The 24184-nt window shown below is 38.6% G+C and overlaps 1 protein-coding gene across 3 annotated transcripts in view; it reads left to right on the top strand.

Moving 5' to 3' along the window:
* The window catches only part of chst8 (carbohydrate (N-acetylgalactosamine 4-0) sulfotransferase 8), a 207610-nt gene extending 186308 nt beyond the window's left edge, over window positions 1–21302 (top strand). For all 3 annotated transcript variants that reach the window (XM_075465208.1, XM_075465197.1, XM_075465188.1), the window contains exons 3-4: window positions 13685–13722; window positions 17154–21302. In XM_075465208.1, the coding sequence (XP_075321323.1) occupies window positions 13685–13722; window positions 17154–18350 (1235 nt within the window). In that variant the 3' untranslated portion in view covers window positions 18351–21302. The remainder of the gene's footprint in view (window positions 1–13684; window positions 13723–17153) is intronic.
* The last annotated feature ends 2882 nt before the right edge of the window (window positions 21303–24184 follow it).

Raw genomic sequence — 24184 nt, 5'->3', positions numbered from 1 at the left:
TTGCTAATACTATTGTCAAATTTTTTGGTTTGAGTGGTTTTAGATGGTGAAAAAGTTGTTCTCCTGGTTGTTCAGTTTTGTGTAGCTTTCAGCCTAAGCTCAGCCATCATGAAAGTCTTTTATTCTAAAAACGAATAGTGCTCTGACTGCTGTACACTGCAATAATACACCAATGACTCATACGTATATCATACAAACCCAATCAAAGATAATATCTCTTTAATCTAGTGTAAATTAAACTGAAGATTTTTAGGATAAGAGCTAAAATTTTCTTGATTGTATTACTCTGTTGGCTATAAACTTTAGAATCAAAATTATGTATAAGATTGGACATATTTTTGCTTCTAGAAATTGACCTCATATGACTGTGTTTAAGAAAACATTCATATTAAACACTTTATGATAATGATACAAATTATATGTTTGAGCGATGCTTAAAGTGATACTCCGGAGTAGATTCAACCTGGGGTCATTTGAACCGTGATATCCAGCCAAGTAGCCCACCCGCAGTTTTTTCGATATTGGCTGAACATCAACTGAGTTACAGAGTTATCCCGAATAGCTTCGTACAAGGGTTAATGGATCCTGGTCCGTATCTCCAAAATTACCACACTAAAATCACATGCCATGACACCAAACTTCTACAGTAGTACAAATATGGTCTATACTCACCAAACGATGCATTTGGAAGTTTGAAAATAGTCCAGGAGATTATTATTATCAACACAAGCCTGATAGCTTCTCTGCAGCTAAAGCTGCGTCGACGTCACTTCAGAGAGCTGGGAGCTTCAAAGTAAGATGAGGGTTGATCTACTACTGTAGACAACAAAGTATATGCTATATTCTACATGTTTTTTTTATGAATTTTTATGTTGTAGAGTTGTGAAGTTATTTTATCAATGGAGAAACTGAGCAGCCTTGCTTTGTTGTCTACAGTAGTAGATCAACCTTCATCTTATTTTGAAGCTCCCAGCTCTCTGAAGTGACGTCGACGCAGCTTTAGCTGCAGAGAACCTATCAGGCTTGTGTTGATAATAATTAACTCCTGGACTATTTTCAAACTTCCAAATGCATCGTTTGGTGAGTACAGACCATATTTGTACTCCTGTAGAAGTTTGGTGTCATGGCATGTGATTTTAGTGTGGTAATTTTGGAGATACGGACCAGGATCCATTAACCCTTGTACGAAGCTATTCGGGATAACTCTGTAACTCAGCTGATGTTCAGCCAATATCGAAAAAACTGCGGGTGGGCTACTTGGCTGGATATCACGGTTCAAATGACCCCAGGTTGAATCTACTCCGGAGTATCACTTTAACTAATGCTTGATTGGCATTTATTTGATACCTGAATTGATGCAGGAGATATGAATCCCTGTTTCCTGGTCATTATGACTTAGTGTCATTAACTCATTCACAGTAGATTTTTTATATCTGGTTTCGATGTCTAAACTTGCTGTTCTATTACATCTCAGACAGCTTTCCAATGATTTACTGTCTCATTTTGCTCCACACCTGTTCCAAATTCTGCTGATTTATTCCACCGTTCACACCTATTTGCAATGAGCTATTACTTTCCTGCTGTATAAATGTTTCGGTTTATTTTCTCCTCTTCCAGACAGTCTTAGTTCCTATTCTTCCAGCTTTCCAAATTTTTGAGCTCTGTGTATTCTGTTTTTTTTCCTTTACTTCAGCTTGTTCTTGGATTTTCTCTTTTGCCTCCATGGAGAATGGAAGAAGACCTCTGATAAAAAGTTACGATGCAACATGAATAAGAAAAGCTTCTAGTAAGCTTTGTTTAAGGACGTTTCTACCAACAGGGATTATAGAATTCTTAAACCAACTAAAAACACTATTTACCTCTGGTAATAAGGCTGTGCCCTTTTTGCATCCAGCCAATAAAGAATACATGAAGGTCTTAGCGCTGGAAAGCTATAGTCATAAAAGAACTAAGACAATCTGGCAGAGGAGACAAGAAATCCAGAAGTATATATACCAGGATAGTAATGACTGATTGCCAACAAGTGTTAATTGCAGAACTCAAACAAAATGTGCAAATTTAACAGAAATGCACAAGGAGAAAACTAAATTCAAATTAAGATAGAAAATGAAAGCAATGTTGATTGAAAAGTAAAATTTCAAAATGAAACATGAAATATTTAATTTGAACCATTAATATTCAGAGTTTCTCAACTGTCATGATCTGTATTTTCAGTGAATATATTTATTCGTTTAGGTCCACTTCCCAAAACACCTGTTTGATGGACTAATGTTATCTGTTGGCCAAAGATGAATGCTGAAGCTGCAGATATACCAGTGTGTCGAGGTGGTTACTTAACTATTCACTTAGTATTCAGTCGCGGTCCCTGTGCTTTACTCACATGTCTGGACTCATCAGTCCCAGCTGTAATCAGTCGTACTCTGATAGGAAAACAAGAGGTGTGTGAGGGAACGTGGAGCTAACTCAAATGAGAGCCCAGCGTAAACAGTGACAGCGCCTATTTCACTTCCCAATCTCACAGCAAATGGAGGTGAACAGGGTGCACTGAGGCTTAACAAAGACATAGCAGCATCTGATCACAGCACCTCGGTGCACCATCACTGTACCAACAGGTCATGATAAAAGGATTCGGTACTGAGTTCAATTTAGATTGAATGGAGAAAAGACATAAAAGAGGTCATCAAAAAATCCATTCAATCCCTCCCAAAGCTGGAGCATGAATCTTTGGATGTCTTTGTGAAAAGGAAAAATAAAATGAAATACATGACTAGGGGTTCACAATTATCAGCTGAATTCTTTTATTTGCCTGAAGTAGCTGTCAAAGCCACCACCCTCTCTTCAATGAAAGCCACCAGATTACTCTCCAATAAAAGGAAAATAAGATGGATAATGAAAACTGGGGAAAATCATGATTATACCCCTTTTAGACAGTTCCAGATAATTCAAGAGCAAAGTGTAATTTTTTTGGGTAAGGCTATTTGCACCCCTGGTACAATTAGCACTGTATGCTGATTGTACCCTGGTGCAAATAGCAGTGAATGCTATTCGTACCCCGGTACACTCAGCAATGTGTTCTATTGATACCCCGTCTGGTGCAATTAGAAGTGTATGCTATTTGTACCCCGGTGCAATTAGAAGTGTATGCTATTTGTACCCCTGTGGATTTACACTGGCATATTGATCGCATAATTCAATTTTAATGGGAATGCCTCTTTTATGATACTCGCATTCTCATTTACAGAGATATGATCTACTTATTATAAGACATTTTTTACATGACTATGTCTCCCGTATGGAGGATTACGTCGCTATCCATTAGGCCAGAGATGTCCTCAGCTAAGAGTTAAGAAAGACATCTATATTTCAATTTAAAAAGATATTAGTGCCATCAGAATTCTTCGCTTTCTGATGAAGAAAAAACGAATGTCCGCAATGGCCTTTGTGCTCACGTGCAAGGTGTTTTTGGTGGTAATTCACGGGGTGTGAAGAATCACAGATCTATAAAGAACCTTCTTTATAGATCAGTGGTGTGAATAGTGTAAGGCTATTGTACCAGGGGTGCTAATAGACATTCAGAATAATGTATGCTATTTATAGCAAAGTGTGCTATTTACACCCTTGTGCACTAGCTAATTGTTGCAATCAAAACTTCCGTTTGAGAACTGAATTGTTTTTCAAATTGCGCGCCTTCTCTGCAGAGACGTTGGTATGCGCACTATCACTTCTCACTGCCAAAACGCATCGGGCAAGAATCGAACCCGGGACTCCTGTATCTTTAACCAAATCGCTTACCATTACGCTAGTTGATTCTGTAACACATTTGTGGTGTACAGGTACTTTTATAGTCAATATGGCTGAACGTCATGATCGCGAAATTTCTAAAAACTAACAAACTGACGGTTGTAATGTGTTCACTGAACATCGATTATGAAAATAAAACACAATGTTTCCATCTAGTTTTTAATTGGAACAGATATTAGTGCCGAAACCTAGCAGTATTCTTCACTTTCTGATGACGAAAAAACGGATGTCCGCCATGTTTTTTGTGCAAGCCAGCAGCTTTTATTTTGGTGTTACGTCACGGGGTGTGAATAGCTCAGCTGTGTGGCCAAGGCTATTTGTACCAGGGGTGCAAATAGACATTCCGATTTTTTTTTCAGTTTCTATCTCTTTTATCAAATGATACAACAATTCAGATTTGTTTTCATGACATTCACTTTTCAGATATTGTTTTGCATCAGGTAGGTTTTGTATTAGAGCTTCAAGGTTCACCCTGTATAACTTTGGAGCATAATGTTTGACTGATATGCTAAAATTCGGCTGAACGACATGCTGGTTTTTAAACCTTTTGGACTTCCCATTTACTGTGTATTCATCCATTTGAATGTAACATGGGGCTGGAATATGGGAAATAAGTAAAGCTTTTGCTGATTCAGGTCCTCCTGTACGAGATTGTCCTATATAAGCAGGAGGAAGGGAAGGAGAGAATGGTGGCAGTAGATGTTCGACTCGCTTTGTTACAATAGTGGGTGTTCTGCTTGTGCGGGCAGAAAAGGTTGTTCCAAACAAATGTGAGTGGGGATTGCAATCAGCTGAACAGTTGTACCTAAAACTTTCTGAGCTCAGAGAGAAATCAACTGCTTCATATCACCATATTCCCACCTGATGACCCCAATGACATGTTGGTCAGCATTGCTCACTGTTCTATATAGGGAGTATAGGGAATTATTCACTGAGTCTGGTCCATTTATTTATTTTTTTTTTCCTTTAGCACAAGTTTCTTGTGTTTACCTTGAACCATAATTGTTCCACAGCAGAGTGAAGTGGGATTCTCTAAAGGAGTGCCATCTCTATATCTAAAATACTTTGTGACTTCCCATGGATGTTTGGATTGAAACGGGGATCAATTTCAATCTGGGGAAAGCTTAGTAAACATTGTTGCTCATCTGAAGACATTAAGTGTTCAAGTTTAGCCTATTTTGGCAATATAAATAGAACTTCCATATTCAGGAATTGCATTCAAGATCTTTATCTTAGGAGAAATTCTTAAAACTGATTAAGCTACCAACTTATAGTTATTGATAGCACCACTATACTCTCATACTGCTGATTTCAGAGGACATTCTGTGGAGTAGTTGAAGCTGTAATTCCTAAATCATGCTAGGTACCTGCCATTTTTTATATTTACTTATTCAACTCTCCCTTTTACAAGGTGCAGAAGCATCTTGTTGTCAGTATGAGCCTGTAAAGTTACATATTTATAACATGTTTCTTAAACTTAAATGTATTAAAATATAGCTATGATGAACAAGACTAGACGTAACATTGAAATCCCATCTATTGCTCACTGGGTTCACAATGGGAGAAAATGTATTGAAGATAAAACACTGTGTCTGAATCTGAAGACACAGTGTATGGAGTGAAGAAAGTTTGGGGGCTGTAAATATCCCATCCCATATTATTTAAAGGTATGTGTCCTTTTCAAATGACTTTCACAGTCCATATCTGTCCATACAGTTAGTCAGAGTAGCTGCTATCGTCACAATGTGTCAGTCTTCTCTTTCTATTTAAATAACTGATCGGCACTTAAGCTTTGGATATGTGAGTCACTCTTTTATGGTCAAATATCTGAATTCTCTTGGTTAACTAATCATGCATGTGTAAGTTCCAGGACAGCACACTGAAGTTTTGCCTGCAGATTTATTCTATGAAAAAATTCAGGTCTGAAAACCAAACAGCTTCCAAAATTTCCTATTGCTCTGCATATTTTTGCTGTTTCTTTTGTATCCAAAAGGCTTCCCATTGTCACCAGCAAGTGGATCCACAAAGGTAGTACTGCAACTTGTGCTCTCTGTGCCTATACATTGAGAGCTCTGCAGCATCTAAATAAGATATGCCAATTAAAGCCTCTAGCACCTTGTCTCAGCTGAGATAATTCACTTAACCCTGAGCTTGCAGCTGACAGGTAGCATTTGTTTACACATCCCTCATCTTGCAAGCTGCCAAGCCCTCTCCTCTACATAGTATTAAAACAAGCTGCCTCCCACCACACCCCCACACACAGCTCTCTGACTCTCTGTTTCCATGGAAATCTGCCTTGATAAGTCTGTGCATCTCCCAACCTTGAAAGAACCCCAAGTAGTGTCGACTCTAGCATGGATTGTTGTTAAAATGAATTGCCATAACAGTAATCTGTGCCCTATTTGATCCCCCATATCGGCACCTCCCTAACTTCCAAGTTCATTATTTCCCCCCCCTGCTGTGCACCGTGCCCAAGTTGCCAGAATGAGAAAAGAATTTTAGGATTGCAGAGAAAGAGAAGCGCAAGACTGGGAGAAATTAAAACATGAGTCAGATTATTAAAGCTTCCTACATCATTTCACCTCAGAGGCAGCTTACCTTTTATCATTAGGTACTGAATCACATTTTTTTTTGGCTCCACATAAAATGTTTTATTTCTACAGCACCACACAGTCAGTTTAGAGTGAATAATATCCCATCACAACAACTGCAAGATTTAATTCCTCTAACATGGGAAGATCCTGTCTGTGAAAATGTCTTCATGAACATGATATGATGTAGCTTTGATGTCAGGGTTTTCAAATGTCTCATGCATCATTGTTAAAATCAAGAACTTTAAACATTTGAATCTGTGGCTGCCAACAATAATAGGGTATATTCTATCTGGTGCTATTTTATAATGTGCACATTTTTATCCTTTTCGTAAACTTATACTGAGGAGTGATGATTAAAGTGGCAATACATGAACTAAACAGCTGTTCTGCCTCAGAGCTAAGGCCTGGTAAAATAGTGCTAAGGTGGTAGTGCAACACCATGGCTTTGCATCATATCATGTAGCCTTCTTCAAGCTCAGTTTTCATCTCATGACTGTTGATGTGTTCTTTGTATGCTTATCCTTTGCTCTTCTGCTCACAATTATGAGCCAAACCATCTGTTATTTATGGTGTGTGGAAGACACAATGATTTAATGTGGTGGGGTGTTGGAGGAAGGGTCCTCTTTTTCATTGGAATCTTACTAATGAAAGAGCACATCTCTGGTGATTTACAATCTGTCCTGAGAGCCGACCTTGAATTGCAGTCAGAGGTGGAGGTGAGGCCCACATGTGGCTTTATGAACATCTTGTAATTTATTTATTTCACTGGCCCAAGTAAAAGAGAATTGCTCTGTCTATACAGGAGTATTTAGGTGGGTTTAGGAAGGAGATCAAGACAGAGGTGTATACATACAATAGTGAGGAAACAGGACTTTTTTTTTTTTTTTTTTATTGAACAGCAGTTATTTTCACTCAAAGCCATGACTATAAGTAGAGATGTTATCTATTTTAAACCAAGAAAAAATAAATAGTCTGTTTGAGTTTAAGTATACAATTAAACCTTGATAAAGAAGCCATAATCAGTGTTTGTTTGGCAAAATGGACCACTACACTTTTGAATGTCAAAAGGACAAAGGTCAACTACCTAACCGTAAAGTTTCACCAGCTCTAAAGCTTTATAATCTTTTTTAAAACCCAATTTTGGCACAGTCTCATAGCTCTCATTGATTTTAAGCAGAAGGAAGTTTAAATGCAAAAGTTTAATTAAAGTAAAAGAACTCATTGTGCAGCAGAAGTGCTGTATTATTTATTAGATGTAACATTTTTGTGTTGCTCCTGATGATTATGATCATTTATAAAAATTTATAAGTATGTCTCCCTCTGAAGTATAATGGAAAATGTTTACTATGTAGTATAAGACAATGATTATCTTAATTCTTTTTAAAGCATTCTTTGTCACTTTATTGAATTTTTTACACCAAACCTTTTGAATAATCGGGTATTATTGAATTCCGTCGAAAGTACTGCAAAAAGTGTGGTGGCTTTGTAGCAAACAGCAGTTAAGACGTCATCTGTTATGCACAATCTTTGAGTCTTGCAAAGATCCACTGTTGTATCACAGTACTTAACTTCTTAGCAACTATAACAGCAAAAAAACAATAGTAGCTCTTGAACTCAAGTGTAGTCCTTAAGTAGATATACTTTCACTAACTGGGCACTGAATATCAGCTCTGAAGTGCAGAATTGACCATTGTGGACACTGGGTGCTCATTATTCTCTCCAACTGTATTTTTTTCACATTCAGTAGTTCAGATTATTATGAGTCATGTCAGAATGATTTGGAAGGGTGTCATGGTTACTATTACTGAAGAAGATGAACAGATTTCTTCCTTTGGTTTCTGGTTCTGCTTCATTTGCCAAACATTGTCAGTGGTTAAAATAGAAATGTGTTAATTCATTCTGGGCCAAACTTGTACTTTGTGTCACAAACAATGACTCTAACCTTCCAAGCTTTCTTTCAAAAGTCAGTCTTCCAACAATGATACGCACAAATGTTTGATAGTCTGTGTTTGGTCTTTGGAGAGTCTCTTCAAACATCTTTAATCTCAAACCACTGATTGCTCACCCATCACCTCCTCCTCCCTTGCAGCTGCTCTCTCTTGCCCTATCCTGGAGGAATTCAGCACCAGCTGAAAAACTATTATCTCTTACCACAACAACTTAAAACATCAATGGGCCGGAGCTCAAAGCCTAATACCTTCACTCTAAAGCGTTTTTTCCTCTGATAAACCACACTTGCGTGCCATACCTCGTATGCCCACAAAGAGTCAAGTGGAGGAGGAACGGTTGTGCAGAGTGGAGGTGTGGGTGGTTTGCTGGGAGAGAAGAGAGTGCAGCTGGTTGGGGTCACAGCAGCTCAGTGTGCTGAATGACAAATGAAAGATTTATGGTGGCGCAGCAAGACTGCCTAATCTGAATAGTGGGCAGGAAGAGGACACGCCTTGTCTGGTGTCTAGCTCCCTCCTGGACTGCCCCTGGATAAAAACAAGGATTTAATAAGTTCTCCCAGAGCATGGGGCCACAAGCCTTCCCTTAACAAGCTCATTATTTCACATTGTTTTTGTCCTTTGCTCCTCCTCGGCAGCGGTGGCAGGGAAAAAGATGATGTTTGATGTATGCTTCAGTTAGTGAGCTGAACAAGGATGTTTGAGGGGGACGGTTGATAATGGCTGTGCTAATGATGTGGCCCTTGCCTCTGTGGATCCCTGCTGTAATGCTGGGCTGTGCATGAATCTTCAGAGAATTTGTCTCTTAAAGAAAAGTGGCTGCTCATGGTTATTTTAGCGGGCAACGGAGGACACGTCTCAAAAGCTCATTGCGCTTTTTAGTCAGCTGCCATCATCGGTAATATTGCAGAGAAATACCTGAGTATCAAAGCAAAAGTTAGCAGTCACCTTCTTTTGATCTGAGCTGTGAGCAGGGTGTTTTATATATGGATTTGTTTACTGGAACTCTTTGGAGCCTCATAAGCAGGAGGTGAAAAAAAATTGTGTTTTATTAGCGAACCTTTCTCATCTCATTAAAGAATACCCCTTTAAAGCATATATCCTTATGAACCAGCTCTGCAGACAGTCCCTTGTGTGAAAGCTGCTGCATGCAGTAACAACAAATCTGGATACACGAAACCTCAGACAACTCCAAATTATACCAAACATTTTCAGATTGTTTTCATTTCTTGAACAAAACAAAAAAAATCTTTGGCTATTCATGAAGAAACTCTATTGGGAATTACTGGGATGAATTTTCAGTATCTCACACGACGAAGCTTCCCTCTTAACAATTTATCACTGTTTCACTGCACAGCAGTGAAAATCAATAGCATAGTTATACTGAGTAGAATTGAGTGAGTGTGAAATTGCAATCAAACAGAAACTATTAGCCTCAACCAAATGGATACTACACAGATAGATGATGTTTACAAATCCCCCTGAAATTCAGTTTACATACTTATATATTATTTGTTTCATTCATACTCTGTCATGGAAAATATTCCTCCTATTCCTGCCTATGAAATGTAATTTTGGCAGAGAGAATTGCCTTTTAAAGCCAGAATTCACACTGTTTCTAACTGAGTTTGAGCTTTGATTCATTAAATCACACAATTCAGATTAATTTTCAAAACAACTTTAACAACACACAGTTGGGGAAAAAAAGAATCAGGAAAATGATATTTTGTGTTCGGCCAATACATACAAGAGTGAAATAAATTACTGTGAAGATGTATAATTCTATGATAAAAAAGACAAAGCAATAAATTTGAGTAATATGGAAGCAGACATTTGCATTTATTTATTTTGATGCTGTAATCTCGAGATCACAAGTTAATTATTTAAGTATCTCAAGGTATCTTCTTTATTAGAGAAATCTTTTTGTTTTCTTGAGATCATGACATATCACACACATCGCCACAAATCACCTGTTGTCATGAGAAAGCAAGCTTTGGTTTCACTAGATCACAAAGTGGTTATGGTGAGCTTAGAAGTAGGTGGTTCCTGTGTTAACACATAATTCCATTTGTCATGACACTTGAGGAGAATCTACAACATTAAGTCAAGGCATGACTGCTTGATTCTGTTTGCTGCACCGAGTGCAGTAAATGTCAGAGGTGTCTGTGGGCATATACAGTGCACAGTGAAAATGAGTACACCCCTGTTGAAAAGTAAAATTTTGAACAATATTTTAATACACACACAAGTTATTCCCAAAACGTGCATAGAGTAAGTTTAATACAACATCTGTTCAGCTTACAACAGAATAGAAAGGTCAATAATATAACTTAAATGACATATTTGTCCATTTTTGTGAAATTATGCTGGTGCAAAAGTGAGTACACCCCTATGTTAAACTCCCTGAGAATGGGCCGTGTTGGCCCGAAATGTCATGAAATGAAAAGGCAATAAAAGGGAGGTCATCGTTGTGCGTTTCATCCTTGCCTTACATTGAAATTTTACATTTTGAGTCTGCACCAGGCTGTGAGATTTGACTGAAATCCTATGGAGAGTATCATGATCTGCTTCAGTAGTCACAGTACATGTTGACAAGCATGTTTCTTTTGGTGAAATTCAGCTTCCTACTGTTGATGGCATCCATACAGCCCCAAACCATGTCACTCCCACTACTATGCTTGACTTTAAGCATGGGGCACTTTTCTTTGTACAAATCACTTTTTACCACCACACATGCTTGACACCATCGAAAGCAAATTTGTTCATCTTGGTGTCATCAGATCACAGGACATGGTTCCAGCAATCCATATCCTTAGTTTGTTTGTCTCTGATGAGACAATAATAAACAAATTTGCTTTCGATGGTGTCAAGCATGTGTGGTGGTACAAAGTGATTTGTACAAAGAAAAGTGCCCCATGCTTAAAGTCAAGCATAGTAGTGGGAGTGACATGGTTTGGGGTTGTATGGATGCCATCAACAGTAGGAAGCTGAATTTCACCAAAAGAAACATGCTTGTCAACATGTACTGTGACTACTGAAGCAGATCATGATACTCTCCATAGGATTTCAGTCAAATCTCACACACGTCTCTTTTAGCCTGGTGCAGACTCAAAATGTAAAATTTCAATGTAAGGCAAGGATGAAACGCACAACGATGACCTCCCTTTTAATGCCTTTTCATTTCATGACATTTCGGGCCAACACGGCCCATTCTCAGGGAGTTTAACATAGGGGTGTACTCACTTTTGCACCAGCATAATTTCACAAAAATGGACAAATATGTCATTTAAGTTATATTATTGACCTTTCTTTTCTGTTGTAAGCTGAACAGATGTTGTATTAAACTTACTCTATGCACGTTTTGGGAATAACTTGTGTGTGTATTAAAATATTGTTCAAAATTTTACTTTTCAACAGGGGTGTACTCATTTTCACTGTGCACTGTAGCTTAACCAATTCTGTTTCGTTTCAGCCTAAAGCTGCCCATCATGTGATCCCATTGTTTGTATTGATGCGAAAATTTTGCGAGACTGAACTAAGACAAAATATCACCTCGTCTTGAGATATTAAGACTTGTTTGTCCTGAGGAAATAACATGAATTTATCAATTATCACAACCAAGCAATCATCATCTCAAGATTCTCAGATGATTAACTCGTGATCTTGAGATGAGTTTTACACTTAAAGTCAGGCAGGATGTCTGCGTTCTGCACCCAGACTGACAGCGGCTTCCACAGATGAAGAATATGAAAAATCTGATCTGATCTGATCTGAATACAAGCTCCGCTTCACAATGAAGTTGAAATTTTCAGGTATTGCATCAATCTGGGAATGTCTTGATAGAATGATGAAGCAAAGCATTTAGAATTTTTCTAAAGTGTAAAGAGAAAGTGAGATAGTATTGACATCAAAAGCCATGACAAACTTGTAACAAGAGGCCAGAGACAACACCTTTTTGAAGGAACCAATTAAACCTTTGGAGATTTCAATTACCACTTTGATGGGGTTTTCAAGATCGATAACCAGGCATGTGCCTTGACAGGTTGTTCAGGGCTAGAAGCTGTTTGCGCTGCTTCATCGGTTTAGAACAGCAAGACATACCAAAGGGCTGTTGCTGTTGTTGTGCTCGAATGTGTTTCCCTGGCAATCGTATCCGTGTGTGCTGTAATGAATATTCATGGTTTCCATGTGTGGCAAGATAAATTGAAATCAAAGATGCACATCCTACATGTACTATCATTAGAGCTAGGCGATTAAATAATACACCAGCATCCAAACAAGATCAGAAAATGTCACAGGCCACCTTCTTAGAACACCCCTCCCCTCTTTTGTTTCCCTTTGCCACTTCCTCAAGTGTGTCGTTCACAAGAATGAAGACAAAGATTCAACACACGGAGCCACACAGCAACAGAGAGCTCTCTCGTGCATACTAATCTGAAACAACTCTACATCAGGGAACGTGTTTCATGCCCTCCCCACCGAGGCGTGTTTGAGCGTGAGTTAGGACTCTCCACATCTCATCACTTAGGAAGGGTTGTGGTCTGCATCTACAGAACCCCACCACAACCACCCCCAAAACCCATCCCACCCCCCACCAAAAAAAACTCCGTCATGCAGGTTCCTATCACTTCCACCGTCAAATTGGAAGTGACAAGCCACTCAGGCAGAGGTGTCTTCGCTCCCCCCATCAGCAGCCATGCAGCCCCAGTCAGAGCTGTCAGCCTGATTACATATCAGGACGATGGGGGGACCTCAGGAAAGGAGATGTCCAGCCTGAGACAGACCACTAAACACATCGTCTGTCCTGCTGCAGCACATTTGCCGATACACATCCCACCTATCCCTAAGGCTGCCACAAAACCAATCTGTGTGTCTACATCACTCTGATGCAGTGCTCAAGGAATGGACAGAAAATTTCATCTTTCTGTCCATGTTTCACTCTCTTCTCTATTGAAAGTTACATCTCTTGAAAACTTTTTAACAGTTTGTTGGTTCTTTTATTTAATTTAGGTGGGGTTTTTTATATATATATTTTCTTAGCTTCCAAACCACATGCCTTAATCCTGGTGCTTACTTCCAGAAGCACAACTCATTTATCAACTTTTCATGCTTGTGGCAGCTCATTACACGGATAAAGCTACCTGTCTTCCCTCTATAGACTAGTCAAGCAGTGGTGGTTTATTGGGGATCAAAAGCAAATGTGCTAAGCAATGGGAAGCATTAAATTATTGAGCATCTGATGCATCAGGTGCCACAATTCTCTCTCACAAGGGCAAAAATATATGCTTTTTTTTTTATTTAAGCACTGATTTACTCGTCTCTTTTCTCTTCTTCTCTTCCCAGGCATGAAGCTGGGAAGCACTCCGCGGCAATCCAGAGAGGTACGTGTTTACTCTATTTCTCCCAATACACAGACATGCAGGTTGCTCGCACCTGTTATCTATTGCAAAAAAAAAAAGTGATTGTCAGCCTTGTACCTCTCAGGGAGTCTGATAACATCTGTGTAGAGAGGCTGACCTCACACTGTGCGTTCAGTCACTTTAGTGAGTAAACGATCCCAGTCGAACAAGGCCAGATTCTTCAGGGTGTGAGAAACATAGAGTTTTTCTCTGTGTTTCTCATGTTTTTTTTCCCTCCCACAACAGAAGGATTTTTCTCAACCTTTTGGTTGTTTAAGTTTAGTCGTCATTGTCAAGTATATTGCCGCAAAGACGTAATCTGATATTCATTTAAGAGCAAACAAACAATAGCTTAAGAGAAATATCCTACAATTTCACAAGATGACACAATTCTATTACATCTTAAAAAATAAAGTGAGAGTTCACTATTGATTTAAATCTCTATGCAGGTTGGACAATTTGGGGGTTTGGAATGACCCACTTGACTCCACTCCGCCCCTCTCCTCCCTCTTTTGAGATCTATTGTACCTAACAACCCTTGAAGAACATTATCACAGAATGGGAGATCATACAGAATCAGTAATTAGTCTAAGAGGTCAGAAAACGCACCAAACCGATCCCTCTTTTAGGTACAGTATCGTCACAAGTCATTTGTTAAACTTGCCCAAGATGTTAAAACACAGTCACTTTCCGGTTAACAACACCATTTGGATCTCAATGGTGTAACCTTTGTTACATATCACTTCCATAAACTCTGGACTCCCCTGTCTACGTTTTTAGCAGCTAACAGTAAGATCTGTTGCTTGTTTTGAACAATATTTCACCAGTGTGTGTTTTGAAAAGAGTAATGCCAACATTGTACTGATGATACATTCAGTTACAATTGGTAAATAGAAATTCCCAGCTTCTAACTTTTAAGAAATTAAAGAACATCAGTTAGAAGTCAGATTTACTTGTCGGGATATAAAACAATAAAAAAAAGTACTGGAAGAGAGTTAATAACTAATTCATTCCTCAGTTAAGTTAACTATGTAACAAATGATAAGATTTGATGTTAATTGGAAAGCAAGAGCAACAGCAAAACAGTTTCAAACTTAGCACTTCTGAGGTACAGAAAATGCTACATATTTGTTCTGAAGTTGAAGTTAGATGAAGATAAAGATAAGGAAGTTGTATAATCTCGTAGAGTAAGTTTCCCCCACAAATCTGAAAGACTCATGGAATGAAACATTTTCGAACCAATCGGGCCCAAAACAGCCCAAAAATCAGCCCAAAATATTTTAGTTTTTATTTGGTAGGGACCTCATTGGATTGTATCTTTGAGGTGTTTTGAGATGACATTTGTTGCAATATGGCACGATATAAATAAGATTGAATTGAATGTAAATTAATTTAATTGAAATTGAATAGTATGTTCCTTTAAGACAATAACACAGATATTTTAGCCTATCACTTCTTCATTAAATCCACATGTTGAACACACAACGGTGCTGATGGAAGAAGAGAAAGACTGAATTAAAAAAATAATCAAACCTCATTCAGCAGCAGTGACATCAAACAAGCGTTTTCCATTGCTGGAGTTCACACTCGCACAGTTCAGAACCATTCTTCCTCACATACCTCAGTTACAACTCAACTCGCTTGTTAAAAGGTGGATTCTTTTTTCTCTATGTCTGAAGTCATTCCTCTGTAGCTTTACCTTGATGTTTAGGTTCACTGTTGCATGAACCAACTTCTACCAAACCTCAGCCGACAGACAGTCATACAAACATTATCTTGGAAGATACTGGATGAATCTGAAAATTCAGGTCAACAGGCAGCAGCAGCCACAAACCCTGATGATCACTAAAAAGTTCTTCTCCACTGGGATGATGTTTTTAAAGATTCAGACAGTGCTGCTCCTTTCGCCAAACAGTTCACCACCAGTTCAGTTTTCTCATTGCATTTTGTTTGTCCACTCAATCTCACCTTGTCTTGATTGGTTACTTCAAGCCACATTAGTACATTGCTAAGTGTTTTGCATAATGAAAAAGAAATCTGAGCAATTATACAGACAATAGTCAATGGAAATAAGCCAGCATTTATCACATGAATTTATCAATCAATCAATCAATCAGAATTTACTTATACAGCACTTTTCATACAAAAAAATGAAGCACAAAGTGCTTGACAAGATAAAGGGAAATAAAACAAAGCAGTGAAACCCAAGGCCACATACAGACACACACACACTCATCTATACGTACATATACACCCACACACACTCATCTATACATACATATACACCCACACACACTCATCTATATGTACATATACACCCATATACATATACATATACACACCACACATACTGGAAGGAAGGTAACTGATGATAACCATATTCTATTTTTCATACTTTCCAAGACTGGATTTAATCACTACATTAAATTTTTTGTCCCTCAGTATCTACTCACTTTCAGTATCTAAAGCACTTTGAATTGCCTTGTGTACTAATTGTGCTCTACAAATAAACTTGCCTCGCCTTACCTAACTAGACGTTATGTTTTGAGGTTAATCTTTGTATAATCAATCTTGTTACTTGCAAAAGGAAAGGCTGGAATGGAAATTACATAAACTGTCCAATTAGAATTTAAAAGAGGTGTACAAACAAATACAAGAATTTAAGTGTTTAAAGAGAAATTGAATTCATGGCCAGCTCTCGCCACTGACCCTGTTTCTCTGCCATATTCATCAGCACCAATGAGAGACTTTCAGCACTGACTGTGATGTCTGATGAATAGATTTGGGCCTTGCACTCACATTGCACATTAAACAGATATAAGAGGATGCACTCCTTTTTTTCTCCCTCTAGATGTCCCTGCAGATGAAAGAATATGGCCTTTTAAGTCAGGAAGGAGAGGACCTGACATTCATGAGGGTCCCATCACCTTTTCCCTTGTAAAATTAAAATTATACGTCCAGTCCATTGGCTTTATGATGCCATTACAGTATTTAATTGAAATAAAAGGTCAGAATGTGTGATGGCCGTGGGCATCATCTGATGGTAATTAGGCAGTGGATGATTCTAATTTAGATTCTCTATTAGGTGTTTATTAGACATTTATACAGTATTACAGCTCAATTTTATTAATAAGTCATGGATGGCATTGGGTAGTATGACATTTGATTGTAACAAAGTTAGACCTTTTTTTTAAGTAGTGGTAAAACACCACCATCAAGTGGCCATATTGAGAATTAAACAATTTTTTCTTTTGTTTTCTGGGAAAGTAGAGCAGATCTACTTCTCCAATGAGTACAATGTATACATTTTGTGTTCTAGAAAGCATAACTTTATTACCAAAAAATGAATTTGTTTCTCTGTTTTAACATGTCTGCTGTTGTCAACTTCAATCTGTGTTGTCATTGTTTTACAGACTCTCTCTACTCAGGACCATGAGAGGCTCAAATCTGACAATTGTCAGGAACTCCAAGCTGCAGAAAGCATTCTGTCCAGCCCTATCCCTCCAATGCAGTTCCCACACTTTGAGAAGAGCAGACAGAAGGCCACGACTATGTCTCAGGAGCAGGATATAGGCTCCCTTCATGTCACCAAAAGACAGCGCAAACTGCTCAAAACAAGTCCCCTAATCCTTCAAAACAAAAATAATGTTTCTTTGTCCTCTTCATCCTCACCCTCTGTTTCCTCCTTGTCTTTAGTTTCTTCATCATCCTTAGTTCCCTCCTCATCTCCAGTTTCCTCTTCCAGTGCTTCTGGCTCTGCTCCCCAAGAAAATTGGAGAGAGCTTTCCAGTATCCTACAAGCACGCCAGCAGCTGATGAAGGAGATCTGCGCTAAGTACAAAAGCAGCATCTCTAAGACCATCACACGTAATCACGTGAAACACCTCTTTGTGGAGGATAAGTACAAGTTATTGTACTGCCAGGTGCCTAAGGCAGGCTGCTCAAACTGGAAGAGGACCCTGATAGTGCTGGCAGGCCAGGCCTCCAGTGCTCAGAGCATTAAACATGACACAGTCCATTATGGGGGATACCTGAAGACGCTTGATAGCTTTGACCGAAAACAGATCATGCACCGTCTGGAATCTTACAAAAAAATCCTGTTTGTCCGTGAACCTTTGGAGAGAGTTGTGTCAGCGTACAGGGACAAGTTTGAGAATCCCAACGACTACTACCACTCCCTGTTTGGGAAACCCATTATATCCAAATACAGGGTGAACCCATCTGGGAAAGCCCTGAAGACAGGCAGCGGGGTCACATTCAAGGAATTTATCCAATACCTGTTGGATGTTCATCGACCCGTAGGGATGGACATCCATTGGGAGCAGGTAAACCAGCTCTGCCACCCGTGTCTCATAGACTACGACTTCATTGGCAAATTTGAAAACATGGAGGAAGAGTCCAACTTTCTCCTGCGACTGATTGGGGCACCATCCAGTCTTACACTACCCAGTTTTAAAGACAGGAACCCAAGCGACAAGAGAACCTCCATGGAGATCACAGAAAAATACTTTTCACAGGTCAGCATGTTGGAGAGACAGCGAGTATATGACTTCTACTATATGGACTATCTGATGTTTAACTACTCCAAACCTTTTAAAGATTTATATTGATTGACTCCTGCCATGATTCTCGATTCAGTCCCATTCCACTATACATACAGACCTTTACCATGATAGTAATTTTAACATAATGCTGCTCGCTTACATCTCACATGGGCTTTTGGGCCAATACAGAGATATTAGAGAGACCAAATTTTCTCTAAATTTGACAAAAGATGTTTTTCATGACATTTTGTCAGATAACTTTAATTTTCAGTTAACTAAGAGATTAAATACTTCATGTTCTGTTGGATATGATTGTTTAATTTGTCCTTAATTTAAAGGAACATATTTTCTCAAAGCAAATGATAGAATCTAAAAAGATAAGATAGTCCACTTTAAAAAAAAAAACATTTATTATTGTTCAGCAGGCGTTAAATTATGCTTCCTTTAAGTCAAGTAGAACTTAAATTGCGTATTAAAGTTTGATAGGCAAACATTTGATATAAGTCCCCAATGCATTGTTAAATTTGGAAGGGCTTCTGACCCCCTTCGTCTATCTTTTAAATCCTACAACCATCATTTATAAATATTGCCACTTTCGTCCTTCCTGACCTCATTTTATTCAAATTAGCTCTTTTTATAATTTCACAAATTTAATTTACTATTTGACCTACAGCAGGCTAGGCATCAGTATACCTCCTTGTATCAGTGTACACTAATACAGATACAGTCTGAAAGGCTTTACTAAATATAAAATATATAAAAATGAAATTCTATAAATAGTATAACTCTTCTAAATGTGTCAAATGCTGCCCACTCAGCAACTGTGTGCACTTATTGTAGCAATTTTATACTTCTAACATTGTCAGTTATAGGTTTGTGCTGTAGTCTAACATGCACGTGTTCTGTGGGTCCTCCATCACTGGAGGTGTTTCTTGAGCTGTTGACTGCAGGACATTCAGGTGCTTGCAGGGTGCAAAGTGTTACTGACTGCATTTTAAGTTGCAGACTCCCCCGTCTTCACTCAACTTATCTTGAAAACAAATGGGCAAGAGTCAAAAGACTAAAAAAAAACAAAAAAAAAACAAGAACAACAAATAGGAATATTTCAAATTAGGTTTCCTGAAAAATGTATGATTTGGACTTTATATCTTGGGTGAAACAAGGAGTATGCACAAATTTAACCATTGAGCACATAAAACAGCTCCAAAACAACTTTCACTTTCACCCTGCCAGCAACCATTCTGTATGTATCACATTTAATCTGCACCGCTGTACAGGCTTCTTTTCTGACTCTACTATGTAGAATTGTATAATGGGCATTCAGATGACTATATATTTTTCTATGTATTTCTAAAATATACATATATACTTATAAATATATATATATATATATATATATATATATATATATATATATAGTATATATATAGTATATATATATTTAGTGCTTCTTTGTGAAGGTATGTTTATCTCCTTTTTGATGTCATTTATCCCTCTTTCAGTAATACCTGTGTAGAGTATTGTGTCACTGAAGAGTCTCTTTCCAAAAGAAAATATCCACCAGCGGAAAAGTACACATATAACTCTCATTATACTGAAAGACTGCAAAACTTAAAGATTCTGAGGTAACGACAAGTTCTTATTGGCTGAAAATGGATATGTATGTTTTTGGAAATTTGCTCTTTGATTACTTCTCCCTGATGTGTTTGGACTCTCAGTAGGATAATAGATTATGCACAAATGAGCTTCATTCCGTCTATCAGTTCATCCTAGCTAATGACATTTTTAACCTAACAAATATTTGCGTGTGTGCACGCTTGCGTGTGTGCGCCTGTGGTATTGAACAAGCTTTTCTAGATGCTTTACAATCTTTCTTTTTGCATCTTTCCTAAACATGCGATATATACATGGACAGCTAGTAAACACTGCAGCTGCACTATCCTGTGTGCAATATTACTAGACTACTTCTACAGGCCCAACAGACCACCCAGCTCTCAAATCATCTCAGTTTTCTTCTATTTGAGGCAGGTTTGATTGCATATCAATGTGCACAAGAAAAAAATGCACACATGCTAGCAGTCAGACATTAGTTAAATGAGGGATCAAATGTAAAAGATTAAGAACATCTCTGATACAACACAAGCTTTTATATGAGATAAAAGGAACCACAAGCATTTATCAATAATGGTGTGCTTTTCATCTGGTTGAGGAATTTGGTAGAAGTCAATGTCTTTCTACAAGAAAACTGAGTTTAAATTGCAATGGTCTTCACTTTTAGATTACTGTTCACATATAAAAGTTGCAAGTATAACAACTTTGTGTCTTACGGTTCTGACTGTAAAATAGATATCCAAACTAAATGATAACTACCTAAAAGGTTACAAGTCTTTTCTTTCTATGAGGGTAAAGGGGAATTTGATCTATTGTGATGCTGGAAAAAAAATCGTATGGCTTATTTCCTGTGAAGTAGCAGTCACTATTCAGCTATGCTTTGCAGCTCAGTGGAAATGTGATTTACGTTGACAAAATGATTTATGAAGAAGTGTTTTTGCCGATCTAAATCTACAGAATGCACTCTATTATCAGTTATGACAACCTTTAACCATTTTGCTGGTATTATCCTTTCTCAGTGATGGTAAATGTATGAACTTTTTGTCAGTTTAAAGTTGGCTTCTGCATTTTCAAAAATCAAACTTTTGATTAGGATGTGGTCAGGCTCTGTTTAGCCAAACTTGCCAAAACTGCTTTTGCATTATGATGAGTATTATTCTCTCCCTGCCCTTCGACTAATAAAGTTTTCTTGGTATGTGGGTGTGTGAAACAAATTAATCAAAAACATAATCAGTAACAAGTGAATGTATAACTTACTGTTGGTGCAAACCTGTAGAAAAGATGATCTTAAGCCCTTTGCCTTATTTTACACTGCCAATCAAATGGTGTATTTCAGGAAGACATTTTTTCAGGTGGTTATTTCTGGCTGATGAGTGTATACTAATAAATGGTCTTTTAGCATTTTAACTGTGTTTGTTTGCTCATTTGTTCATGCATGTGTGGTTGGTTTGTCTCAAGTCCAACATGGTTTCTGAGTATTGGTAAATCAGTTATTTGACAGTACATCTAAACAATATAAATGGGGCTTTTACCATTGGGAGACATTGCAAGCTTTATGATAAAATGACAGCATTGATCCTTTAAACATGCAATCATTTTTGAGCTATTGCATGTCATTCCTGAATGCACATCGTAACAAGTGTAATAAAGCTAAAGTTTGTTATACATGCGTCTGTTAAAATTTGTGAGGACTCTGCTATTTTGAGTATTTGTATAAAATCAAGGGCATTTATAGGCATTAAGTGTTAAGATCTTAGAATTTAAATTTAAATTTCCCAGAAATTCTCAGCTTCTAACTTTTAAGAAATTAACCCTTTAGGCGCCAAGATTGTTTTTTGAAAATACTGGATTTTGACATTAATATTTCAAAAGCTGGAGGCTGAAAGGGGGTTAAAGATAGATGGCTACTGTACATTAGAAAAATGTTGCCCATGATCCATAGTTTATGTGGGGCATGAAATTATTGATCTAATTTGCATATTATGACGTCATCAGGTGGCAGCCATTTTGAATCTCATTATGTTCAGGAAATATTGGAATTGAGTGATTATGAACTTGTTTTTTTAAAACTTTTTTTTTCTTTTTGTCTTTTTATCATCATCTATAATGATCAGGGAACAGGAAAGCAACAATAAAACCGAATAATGTAGTAAAATATTACTATATCATCATTACCATATAGTAGGAAAACACATTCGAAAAGTTGCCTATATTTTTTCAGGAAATGGTGGATATTGACTTGATGTTTGAACTTATTTTCATTTTTCTGTCTTTTACCATCATTCATAAGGAGGAAACCAACAATAAAACAGGAGAAAGTGGTAAAATACTGTCATCATTACCATAGGGTAGGAAAACATGCAAGAAGTGGAAGACATTGAACTGATTTTTTTTTTTTTTTTTATTTTTTTTTTTTTTTTTCAACCTGTTCAACCTTATTCATAATGATCAGGAATGAGGAATACAATAATAAAGTGGTAAAATGTCATCATATAGCAGAAACACACTAAAACAGGTGACAACACATTGTGAAACGTGAAAACGGTGGTGAAAACGGTGGTCAAAACTTATCTGTCCAGGTGACACTGTTTATAATTTTTTAGAGTATGGTACCTCTCAAAACATGTCACAGCACAGACACCTACACCACACTGACGGCACCTGAACTTAGTCTGCCGACGACCTTTAGGCCGGGTACGGTCAGAGCAGACAGCACAGTCTGGTCTGTCATCAGCCTCACTGAGCCAGTGACGCTCAGTGAGTCTCTGTGGCATCTCTCCCCCCTCCACTGAAGGCCTTCCTGCTTTTTTGCCCTCCCTCTTTGCATGGCCCTCAAGTAGATCCGTGATGATGCTTTGGATGAAGTCCTTCAGTGGCTTGTGTGGACCAGGCGCACACTTGGTGTACATGATGTGGGCATTTACCACGCTGATGCTAATGATATTATTGAAAATCCGATTATACCATTTCCTCGAACGGTGAGGAAAGATATAGGTCTTCATTCTCTGGTCAGCGGTATCTACGCCACCCATGTACGAATTGTACCTGTCCACACACACAGGCCTGTTTATGTCACGGAAACCAGTGTCGCTCTGCTTAGTTCTTATTCGCTTGCGCACACATGTATTTCCGTGAACAGATGAGAGCATAGTCAGGCGCTTCGTGTCATGCCAAGCACAAGCCAGGAGTTTGCCCTTCCTCATAAAAACTGGGTCATCCCCCTTTCTCAGAGACAACTCTGTCCTTCTGAGGCACCTGGGCATGCCCCGCCTTGCACAGTTCACTGTGCCACACAAACCAGTGTCTGCCCCTGCCAGCTCATTAGCAACGGCAGGGGAGGTATAATACGAGTCCATGTATACCTCGTGACCCTTATTTATGTATGGTGCCATGAGCTGCCGAACAATCAGATGTGTGGCACCTAAGTCTGTGTCAGTGTCATGGGCTGCGTTTGCTCCAGTGTACATATTCCACAGTAGAACATATCCTGTCTTAGCCTCACTCAAAACAAAAACTTTATAGCCATACTTGTCTGGCTTGTTGGGATTATACATTTTGAGGGTGGACTTGCCTTTGAAGGCTATGGTCATTTCATCCAAAGACAGCTCCTTGAAGGGACCATAGAGGGCTGAAAACCGAGGCAAAATTATGTCCAGTACAGGGCGTACTTTGAACAGCCTGTCATGACCTGGCTGACCCCTACCCACATATTCAGAGTTGTTGGCAAAGTGGAGGAAAGAGAGAATTATTTCAAATCTGTTCCTGGCCATCACTTTTCCAAAGCCAGGGGTGTGTGTTGGCCAAAACTCTGCCCAGTAGTCCTCAATTTCAGGCTTGTCCACTTGCCCCATGCACAAATGCAGGGCTAGAAAAGCCTTCATTTCGGACACTGTTACATCACACCACTGATGGAAACGAGATTTGGGCTTTAGTTCATGAGAGGACAGATACTGGCGCGCATAACGATTTGTCTCCGTTGTAAGGAGGTTCCAAAAGTCGTCAGTGAGAAAGAGGGAGAGAAAACCTAAGGGGGAAGCATTTGCCAAGTCATCCTCACCCAAAAAACCAACAGGCTCACTAAATGACTTTATCCAGTCCTCATATTCTTCCTCTCTCGGCAAATGCACCCAGCCACTATCATCGGTGACATCTCTGCCAACATGTCGTCTCCCCCTCCCACGCACACGAGGAGTGCAGCGGCTGATCGCCGCGGTGCCACCCACTGGACGGCTAATGCTATGGCCTCTCACTCCCCTGCTGCCACGACCAACACCTCTCCTACGGACACT

This window comes from Odontesthes bonariensis, chromosome 1 (assembly GCF_027942865.1).
Source record: "Odontesthes bonariensis isolate fOdoBon6 chromosome 1, fOdoBon6.hap1, whole genome shotgun sequence".
NCBI lineage: Eukaryota > Metazoa > Chordata > Actinopteri > Atheriniformes > Atherinopsidae > Odontesthes > Odontesthes bonariensis.
The sequence above is the reverse complement of the archived record's forward strand: the minus strand, read 5'-3'. Positions and strand labels throughout refer to the sequence as shown.